This window comes from Solanum pennellii, chromosome 1, assembly GCF_001406875.1.
Source record: "Solanum pennellii chromosome 1, SPENNV200".
In the NCBI taxonomy this organism is placed as follows: Eukaryota; Viridiplantae; Streptophyta; class Magnoliopsida; order Solanales; family Solanaceae; genus Solanum; species Solanum pennellii.
In genome coordinates this window covers 79358328-79369863 of record NC_028637.1, presented here as the reverse complement: position 1 = coordinate 79369863, position 11536 = coordinate 79358328, and the positions used below count along the sequence as shown (strand labels likewise).

General features: G+C 34.7%; 1 protein-coding gene across 1 annotated transcript; it reads left to right on the top strand.

Annotated features, from left to right (window-relative positions):
- The first annotated feature begins 10255 nt into the window (after positions 1–10255).
- Positions 10256–11119, top strand: LOC107031334 (dirigent protein 11-like). Its single transcript, XM_015232661.2, has one exon. The coding sequence runs from the start codon at positions 10545–10547 to the stop codon at positions 11067–11069; it is 525 nt and encodes a 174-aa protein (XP_015088147.1). The 5' UTR covers positions 10256–10544; the 3' UTR covers positions 11070–11119.
- Positions 11120–11536: the final 417 nt, after the last annotated feature.

Below are 11536 nucleotides of genomic sequence, written 5' to 3'. Positions count from 1 at the left end.
AACTATCTGGGCATATCTCACTCCACCATATGTTGTCTTTACCGGTAAGAAGTGTGTTGATTTTGTTAGTTGGTCTACAATTACCCATACAGAGTAATAACCTTTAAGAGTTCGCGGTAGACCAACCACAAAATCCATAGTGACTCTCTCCCGTTTCCACTCTGGAAGTTGGATCTCTTGTAGTAAACTTGTAAGTCATTGATGCTCTGCTTTAACCTATTGACAAGTCAAACAACTTGAAACAGAATTAGCAATATCTTTCTTCATACCTTCCCACCAATACAATTGCTTCAAGATGATATATCTTAGTGGAACCAGGGTGCATAGTATATCTAGAGTTGTAAGCTTCTTCAAGAATAACTCGTCTTAACCCACCTATATCTGGTACACACAACCAATTACCTAGTCGAAGCATACCAGCACAGTCAACTATCATCTTCTTAATTTTACCAGTTGTGACCTCATCTAGATATCTACAAAGTTGTTCATCCTCATATTGAGCAGTCTTAATGCGCTCCACTAATGAAAATTTGGCTTGCACATAAGCTAGCAATATCTCTGAACTTCCCACACTATATTGGACACCTGTGCCCTCAAGTTTCAGCACGTCTTTTGCCAACTGTCTCTTTTTAGGAGCTATATGTGCTAAACTTTCCATAGATTTCCTACTTAATGCATCAACCACAACATTAGATTTTCCATTATGATACAAAATAACACAATCAAAATCCTTGAGCAGCTCCATCCATCGCCATTGTCGAAGATTCAGATCTCTCTGCTGAAAAATATACTTCAAGCTCTTATGATCAGTATATATCTCACAAGTTTCACTGTATAGATGACGCCTCCAAATTTTACGAGCAAATATCACTGCAGCCATCTCCAAATCATGGATAACTTTGTTCGTGCCTCTTCGGCTGCCTTGAAGCATTGGCAATAACATGACCATTTTGCATAAGAACACATCCTAAACCAACTCTCAAAGCATCACAGAATATCGTAAAACCCCTAGAACCTGATGGTAATGACAATATAGGTGCTGTTGTCAAACACATTTTGAGTTTCTGGAAGCTTCGTTCACATTCTTCTATCCACTGAAATTTGGCATTTTCTATGTCAACTTAGTCAATGGAGATGCTATTTTGGAGAAATCCTACACAAAACTCCTGTAGTAATTTGCCAAACCCAAAAAGCTTCGAATTTCTGTAGGCGAACTAGGTCTAGGCCATTTTTGCACAACTTCTGTCTTTTTGGAATCCACCTTGATCCCATCTTTGTACAACACATGCCCCAAAAATGCTACTGAGTCTAGCCAAAATTCACACTTTGAGAACTTAGAATAATGCTTATGTTCTCGCAAAGTCTGTAACACTATCTTTAGATGATTCTTATGTTTTTCCCAACTATGAGAACATACCAAGATATCATCAATAAACAGTATCACAAACCTGTCTAGAAACGACCTAATCACTCTATTCATTAAATCCATGAATATATTTGGAGCGTTAGTTAATCCAAACGGCGTCACAGGGAACTCATAGTGCCCATATCGAGTTCTGAATGTTGTCTTGGAAACATCATCCTCCATGATTCTGAGTTTATGTTAACCAGATCGAAGATCAATCTTTGAAAAGTTGACAACCCCCGTAATTGATCAAATAGGTCTTCTATACGAGGCAAATGATACTTATTACGTATTGTTACCTTGTTCAACTGTCTATTGTCAATGAACATTCTTAGAGACCTTCTTCTTTACAAATAATACTGGTGCGCCCCATGGAGATATACTTAGTCGGATAAAACTCTCAACAAGTAAGTCTTGCAACTGTTAATTTAGTTCCTTCAGTTCTGCTTGTGCCATACGATATAGGGGTATGAATATTGGCAATGTATTAGGAGCAAAATCAATAACGAAGTCTATCTCTCGTATAGGAGGTTATCCAGGCAAATCCTCAGGAAATACATCAGAAAATTCATTCACAACTGGTATCTTCTCCAAGATAAGTGCTCTTTCTGTTGTATCCCTTACCATAGCGACCCGGTATAACCATTCTGTAGTAATCTCTGAGCCTTCACAAGGGATATGATTTTTCCAACCTCAGGGACTTGACCCCCTTTTAATACAAAAATAGGCTCATTGGGTATTTCCAATTTGACTATCTTTGCATGACAATCAATAGTAGCATAGCAAGGAAATAGCCAATCCATGCCCATCAACACATCAAATTCAATCATATCAAGTACAATTAGGTTAGCTAGGGTATCCCTACCCTCAAATCTAATATGACAATCACGATGCTCATATTTAACAAATAAAGAATCTCCCGCAGGAGTAGAAATAAGAAAAGGATGATTCAATATCTCTGGTTGTCTATCAAATCTCAAAGCAAATATGATGACACATAAGATTGGGTAGATCCTGGATTAATCAAATCATGTGCATAAAAGGAACAAACTAAGAGAATACATGTAACCACCGCATTTGAGGCCTGAACTTCCTATCTAGTAAGTGCAAAAACTCTTGATTGACCTCTACCAACATTCCCTTGTCCTTGATTTCCAGTGAAACGATCTCCAGCACCTCCACCTCAGTTTCCTGTACCAGTATTACTTGAACCATTATGAGTGTGAGTAGGTGTAGCTAGCTGAGAAAAAGTCTGAATGGGGTTTCTGGAAGGTCGAGGGCAATCCTTAATGGGATGCCCCAACTGACCACACTGAAAGCCTCCTCCGGTCAAAACGCGACAGTAGCCTGCATATGATTTAACACAAGTATGGCATTATAGGGAAGTGTCATACATTTTCCATAATAACAATGTCATTGTGATGATGATTGTCCTTGAATACCATGTCTGTGAGGTGGCTTGTAGGTGGACTGTGAAACTATATCCAACCCTATCTTAGAGCCCTGTTGTTGTCTTCCCTAATTCCGTGCTTTGTTATTTTCACTCAAGTCGCTGCTGTAAGATCCCCCTATCTTGCCCTTCTTATGTACGCATAGGTTGCATGCTCCTATCCACCCTTGTCTTCAATCTTCCTAGCTAGATCAACTGCTTCTGAATAAGTCATAGTACTCATATTTGGAGCTAGGGCATTGAATAGAGAACTAACCAACCCATGCACGAATCTCTGAACTCTATCCGCTTCAGTAGGTACAAACAAAAGAGCATATCTAGCAAGCTTACAGAATGTGGCGTTATAAGTTGCCACATTCATATCTGAAGTCTGTACCAACCTCTCAAATTGTGTTGCATACTTGTGTCTCTCACTGTTAGGAAGGAAATTATCCATGAACAACTTAGTGAATTCATCCCACTTTAGTGATGTTGCCCCAGTAGGCCGACCAAGCAACACAATCTCTTACCAAGTATTAGCCATGTCCTCTAGTTTGTATGCTGCCAGCTCCACCGATTTCTCACTAGAACTTCCCATCCAAGAAGCTTTGAGGATCCGCTGAACCATCAGAACCGGTGAATTTTGGTGATTTCAATTTCAAGAATTCCTGCAAGGATACCTCTTTATTCCCAAAAGTATAAGTCCGCGAAGGTGTCTGAAGTGGTGCATGTGTCTGAGTAACAGCAAAATTACGCTGACCATCCCTCTTATGTCTATTCATTCTATTGACCAAACTCTCTATGGCTTTCTGCATGGAGGCAAGTACCACAACAGTAGCATTCTCCTGCGATGTTGGAGGTGGACTAGCGCTCCTTTTCGGAGTGACCTCCCTTGATGTCCTAGTGGTGGTGTTGCGGCCCTCTCCTCGACCAGTTATGCGAGCCTTGTTTCTCCCCAAGTTGAGGAAGTTGGTTGCTTGGCTGAAGTGACATTAGGTGTCTCAGGAACACCTGTTGTAGTTGTGTCATTAGATAATCAAGTTCGAGCCATCTGGTTTAATAGAAATGAATAATTTTAGATTAATCTAGTTGTCTCTAAAAGTTACACACATATACGTAAAGCGAAAGAAAAACTAGACACATCCTATCACGTCCTTGCAGAATCACAATTATAGAAATGGCCGACAACCTAACCATTATTGAGATTCTACTACTAACGTGTGCTCCATAATTCATAAGAATAACCTAGTGCTCTGATACAAAATTTGTCACAATCCAATTAAGGATCATGATTGGCGCTAAGGGGGGAAAATCCAAAGCAAGCCTTATCAGGATTATAGAGAAAATCGGGCAGAGTGTCCTTTGTTTTTATGCCTATCCTAAATTTTCCCTGTATGAGAAATCCATAACACAACTAATAACTATAAACCACAACATAATATCCATCAATGATCTAATTTTCATGAAAATAAACCAATTCATCTCCAAATATGAAAAAAAGGTTCAAATTAGTCACTTGACTACAATTCGAAAGAATATCTTGAGTCTAAATAAGAACTGACAAATGGAGCGACTCTAAGAATTTAAAGGAACTAAATAAACATGGAAAATCAAATGTTCTCTTGTCACGCGAAGCAATGCGGGGCTCACCAGATACAACCAAATCTTATTATATAGTTAATGATATCCTCCTCAATACCACCTGAATTCTCTGTAAAAGCAATTAGCAAGGAGTGAGACGCTAGCTGAGTGAGTAATAATACTGAACCACAATCATTTTAATAAGGGACAAATCAGAAAATATTCTAGTGTAATAGTCATAATGATGATATAATGCTCTTTCAAAAACAATAACAATATTCAATCTTATATGCCTCATATAAGCATAATCACTGTAAATACATAATAGCAAACTCATTAAAAGAACATTTTCATATCAAACCTTATTTCTGGGAGGTTTCCAAGGATGAATCATGTAATCAGAGTGGCCTTCTCTTTAGGAAGTAATTAATAACAGTGAACTCCTCATAACGGAGTTAAATATTCATATCAGTAGATCCCTACTCGAGGGATATCAGTAACAGAATAGTAGTTTCACATCCCACTAGCGAGGCTTTATCAGAAATCAATAACTTCAAGGTGCACCAGGTCTAACGATCCCGCCGTTAGCTACGGGATTCATCAAGGTCTACTCCCATTTATATTCTTCTTGTAATCAGTAAAATTATTTCAAAATCAAATTGAGCATTTAAATCTTATCAAATCATATCATTTCAAAGTTCAACCCTCACCTGTCAAAATACTATTTCTCAAATAAGTGTAAAACATTTTTAATAACACAAACCATATCTTATAAAAATGAGACCATCTCAAATCAAATAATCTTTTTCAGTATCATATTCAGTAATATCATATCCAGTAAGAGACTTGTGCCACATGCAAGTTCAAAACGTTCAGTTACACATTTACTTTATAAACCATGTGAAAATCATGAAAATTATAAAACATCAATTGTGGTAAGATTACTACTCACAATACTTGTGTTGAAACACCAAGCTCTTCACTCGAATGATCCGTATGAATTTCTTTGGTCAAACTATAAACACATTCATAACAATTTCGTGTTAACTCCTTTGTTTAGGTAATTCATACTACATCAACAAAAACCAGCCATATAGGTTTCATGATTGATTAGAAATCTGCTCAATCACTTAATTAGTAATTTAATCACACAAAATAGTCTCTTTTTGGTCAATACTGCCTAATTACTTTTATTGCATATAAGCCCAATACCAAAGTTTATTGTTCAAATCATTGACTATATTCACTTGTTTCATAAGAATGAAATAAATTTCCTCTATCTCTTCTAAACCCATGTTTCTCAACTTCCCAATTTTCAATCTTATAGTTATGGAAAATAGAAATTCAACCTTTAAACTAAGTTAAGAAACTTACATTCTTTTCTTTCTTCTTCTTCTTCAACTTCTCTCTTTAGTTTGAGAACTGAAACTTTGAATTTTTAATTTATTTTCTCCTTGCTCACTGTAGAACCAGAAGAGTCCTATATATTATTTTTAACCGCTGAAGTTGCAGAAAATCTGCTTCTTCTGTTAGGGCTTCCAACCCTTCTTTTAAAAAAAAATTCTGATTTTTTTCATTAAAGCTAAATGACATATATGCCCTTATTTAATACAGGGTATTACACTAATTCTAACAAATCAGTTTTTCTTTCAACTTGAAAATGAGGCCTTTATGTGATTTTAGCTTTACTACAAGTCTCACACTTTTCAAAATTCTTTTTAACCATTGAGATTAATCCTAAACTACTCATGATTCCAACATAACGATCATTAATATGACACAAACGATCATGCAAAAATTGGTAGAAAAAACATATAAACAGAAGTAGAAGTTTTATTTATCTCAACGTCCAACTTAAGCATCTCATCACATGCATACCCCTTTCCCACAAAATTACTCTTTGACAATTACATATAGATCAGATTCAATAATATGTTTAAAGCTTGCTTTATTGAGAAGAAAACTAGACATCAATTTTTTCCTCATAGATGGAGTATAAAGTACATCTTTCAAAGTTAATACCCAGAAGTAAAACATAATTCGACATCTCCCTTTCCAAGCACTTGAGTAGTGTGAGCATCACCAAGCATGATGGTTTTGGGATCCTTAAATGAGTATATGTTTTAAACCAGTCTTTGTCATAACAGACATGACGGTTTGCACCAGAATCAACCCACCATCCATCAACATTCTTAACCATGTTTATATCGGTAATCACCGCCACAAAAGGTTCTTCAATAATGTTTGCCTGAGGGTTAGTACCACATTTCCGGGATCTGCAAAATCGAGCAATATGCTTACTCTTGCCACAAACAAGCATGGTCCCTTTTCTTGAACTTGGTTATTTTGTGCTTGGTTATTTTCACCATTATTTTTTTTAGGAGGTCTACCATTGTTTTTCTTGAATTTTTTCTTCTTAGGCTTCAAAGAAACATTTTTGTGAGTTTCAAGAGTAGCATTATTTGAAGTTATTAAATTTACATTCGTTATAATATTGTTCTCTTCCGTTTGTAAAAGTGCATCTTGACCCCTTGCTTCTTCTTCCATGCGGATTTTCATTATCAAGGTTTCAAGAGAGGTTTCCTTTTGTTAGTGGCGCATAGTTTTTTGAAATTCCTTCCAAGAAGGTGGAAGTTTATCTACTATGCCACAAACAATAATGTTATCTCCAATTTTAGCCTCTTTGGACCTAATCTCTCAAACAATCATGATAAAGTCTTGAGCTTGGTCTATCACCGATTTATTGTCCACCATTTGGAAACGAAAAAATCTACTAGCCGCATGTTTTTTCGCTCCCGCCTCTTCGTCATACTTACTCTGCAATGTCTTCCAAATTTTCTTTGCACTAGAGTAAGTTTTATCATAATAATCATAAAAATTATCATATAACAATTAAGAATATAATACCGACATTTATAGGAATCACCATCGTATTTTTCCAATTTCTCTAGATGAGTAATAGTTTCATCATCATTCATAGAGGTTATGTCTACTTTATAAAGATTCTTCTCAGTTAACATATAAGAAACAATGAGAAGACCTAAGTAGAAAAATACTTTACCCTTCCATCTCTTAAAATAGTTACCATTGAACCGAAATATCTTGTTAAGGCTCTCATCTTGACATCCGCGATTTTTTCAATTGTAGCCATGATGTATCTCCTTAAAATTGTTATTGATAACTTACAAGATAACAAAAGTACAAGATTACATTTGAAAATAAAATGAAGAAAATAAATCTCTTCAAGCTGAGGCGCGAATATCTCACTGTCTTTAAGGAGATTCAAGCCCACTGCAACAAATGTTTTCACTGGTCCAGCAGTAGTCTTGTTTTACTTGTTCCCTCAAAGATACAACAGCCTATTCACAAAAGTGTAACTCAACAAACTCTGGACAAGAGTTAAGTCAAAAGCTCCACAAAAAAGAAATGTCTTACTTCAACTAATCAGAACTCTCTTTTTGACTAAATCTTTCACTCTATATTTTATCTTGTGTTGTGTGTCCAAACCAAATGAAGACTATCACTAATTATACTAGAAGAAGTCTTTCTAGCAACGAATAGAAAGATAATAATGTAGTAAACACTGAAGATAATAGCCTTAGGAGTTACGTGTATTACAAAAAATAATGGAGGAATAAAGAATAAAATAAAGGACAATTAAAGCCACCAACGACTTTGGGAGTTGCTGCATGCACCAAGAAAAATCGTAACATATACATTAAGTCCATTTGGAGTAATGCAGCAATAACTATTTTCAACAACAACAATCAACTGCCAATTCATCCATCATTATGTAAAATATATGAGAAGTGCACCAACGGTCCTAAACCAACATCAATGTGGCCATGCAAAATATGTGAATTCTTGAATTATTAAAATATGTGAATTCTTGAATTATTAAAATGTCACACTAACAGTTTTTGTGGTGAAGGTATAGTTGTTTGTTGTATGGATAATTCTCCCGCAGCTCATACACATTTTCCTTTTGCCTCCATGTATAATTTCTTGTAGGTGACCGGTCACCTATCCGGATATTCTTCCTGACTAGTACTCCTATTAGGACTTGGATGCAAATTCTTGCATATCGCTCTCTAATGAGTCAGAGATTTGGACTCACTTGAGGCTTTTTAGTTCACCAAAATAGTGTCTGAATGCCATTTTAGGTCCATATCTCGCGTAAGTGTTAGATTTGCAACTATGAAGTCCTAAGGATAAGGCAAGGATAAATGTATAGCCAAAACATAGAAAAACAAAGAAAGTGTGATCTGGAAGCTTGCAAAGAGCACTTGGCGACTCACTCATCGTGCTAGGCCTTGCTAAAAGTGAAAGAGTCTTATACTAAAAAGCTAAAAGCAGGTTGATGAGAAGATAAAGTGAACTGCGACTCGCCAACCAAGTCTTTGAGGTAATGTGAAATCGCTGAAGATACCAGAGTTTTGCTAAAAATAGAGAACAATGGGTTGAACATGCATTGGTGATATTCGACAACTCACCGATTGTGAACGGCGATATCTGTCGAGCTCACCAACTTATGGTTTGAAAATCTAAGGCTTGAAGCTAACGATGGAAATGCAAGAAGATGTGTTGGTCCGCGAGCCCGACTAACATTGCCGATTGGGTCTCCAAGTGAAATTTTTGCTGACTTTGGTAACTCATATTCCATTCTATGCATTTACAGCACAGAAGAATATTCCAAAGATTTTGCGTTTTAGCAGCTTTTTGTACTTGAAATTGGTAGTTTTTGTTTGGGCATTTAAGATTTTGAAGATTGAGTGGATCAATTCAGATGGATTACAACTATTTTGGTACAACTCTATTCAATTTCCCTATGTGTGGCTAAAACCTCTATTTTAGAGGTGTGTAAATGAAGTTAGCTAAGTATTTATTAACATAGTGGGTTTATATGAGTTGCTCTGTTTTATATTAATTTTTATGATTATCATGTTTTAATTAATAAACTGAGGTTGCAAACTCAATTCTAGTTTATATCTTCATGTTCTGCTTATGAATTGAAAGATTGCATGATTAAATTGATAATAGCATATTGACGTTATTTGCTATGTTTGCTTGAGAAAGAGATTTAGATTTTATCGTCAAATGCTAGATTTTCTTGTGAAAGCAATCTATCTTAAGATTATAAATTGTTTGGCATGGCTTGCACTAGAGGCTTGAAAAAGCTATAGTGTATAAACATTATGTGATTGAGAAATACATCTGATAATTTAGATAAATCTAGCCTATCCATGTGAGCTTAATGTTCTTGAGCAATCACATTACTCACACTCGAAATTGATACCCACTTCTACACATACTAAATACTCTTGCTAGTTGATCTTAGTAAACAATTGTGACTAAACTTTGATAAATCTGTCTTCAAGTTAATCGCTGATTGTGTTATATCTCTACAAATTAAATCACGAATTCAACATCCTAATTGAATTATAATAAATATCGTTTGATGATGGATCGAACTTTAACAGATTGAGAAAAAGATTCAATACACCAATTCAAATCAAGATTGGTAATAGTCGAATAGCTCAGTTGGTAGAGCAGAGGACTGAAAATCCTCTTATCACTAATTCAAATCTGGTTCTTAGCACATGATGAATTTGTATGAATGAATTACTTACATTGCTTAGGTTATACGTATCATTTTGAATAAGAATAGATCTATTATTAATATGAGCATTTAATATATTGACTATTAAAGTAATTTCTGTTATTCACTATATACTTGAACATTTTAATGAATAAAAAATCTTTCCACTCAACTCTCTATTTCTATTACTTTCATCTATTAGTATTAATATTCTACACTGATGGTACAACCTACTATTAATATTGCATTATCCGCTCAATACTTGCTTTGTTTCTTAAATTCAAGAAAATAATATTCAAATTTGCCATCAGCATAAGTTAATAACACACACAAAAAAAAAACCTTAATAAACTACTAATAAGAACCTCCAAAAAAACTAATATAGTAGTATTTAACAATTAAAAAAGAAACCCAACAAATCAATACCTTTGTCATTTTCTTAACCAAATAATCCTTTTCACAAGATCAAGCATCTTTCACACATCATTAAATTGTGCATCTCAAAATCAATTTTTTCCCCACAAATAAAAATGCACATCCCTAATTCTTCTTTGTTTCCACTTATTATTGTTGCACTTCCACTTCTCTACTGGACTTTCAACTTTAGAAAACAAACAAAACTGGCTTTTTATGTCCATGATTATTTAAGTGGACATGACACATCTGCAATAACTGTGGCTGGTAAAGAGGGGCCACAAACAAGTGTACTTTCTTTTGGTACAATTATTGCTGTTGATGATCCAGTAACAGAAGGTCCAGATCTAAACTCAAAATTAATTGGTAGAGCCCAAGGAATGTATATAAATTCACAATTGGATGGTAAGGGACTACATTTGATGTTTTCTATTATTTTTACTGATGGGATATATAAAGGGAGTACTTTGGAGATTCAAGGTGCTGATTTATTTGCAATGAACGAAAGGGAATTTTCAATTGTGTCTGGAACTGGTTATTTTAGATTTGTTAGAGGGTATGGTATAATGACTACTCACTTTATTGATATTCCTAATTTGAAAGCTATTCTTAAGCTTGATGTTACTGTTAAGCACTATTGAATTTATTATTAAAGTGTTGGAAGTATTGAAGGGTGTGCATTCAGTTTTTCATTTTTAGTTTTTTGATTTTTGTATTGAAGAAGTGTAATTCAATCCAATTCAAAATAAATTTGGTTTGGTTTGATTTTTCTCTTTTTGGTTTGAGTTTTTTTGGTTAATCGGTTATGTCAATAATCAGAAACATAACAAATTTATATTTGCAATCTGAAAAAGATACTTTTTAATATAAATCACAAGTAAAACGTAAAACACAATATTTAAAAATATATCAATTATAGATGTCCAAACATAAAAAATAAACTAAGGGTGTGTTTGGTATGAAGGATAATGTTGTCCATGAAAAATGTTTTCCTAGAAAACAAGTAGATATTGACTTATTTTCTCATGTTTGGTTGGTGAGTAGAAAATATTTTAGTGTTTGATTTTTGAGTGAAAAATGTTTTTGAGAAATATTTTTTATTTTTTAC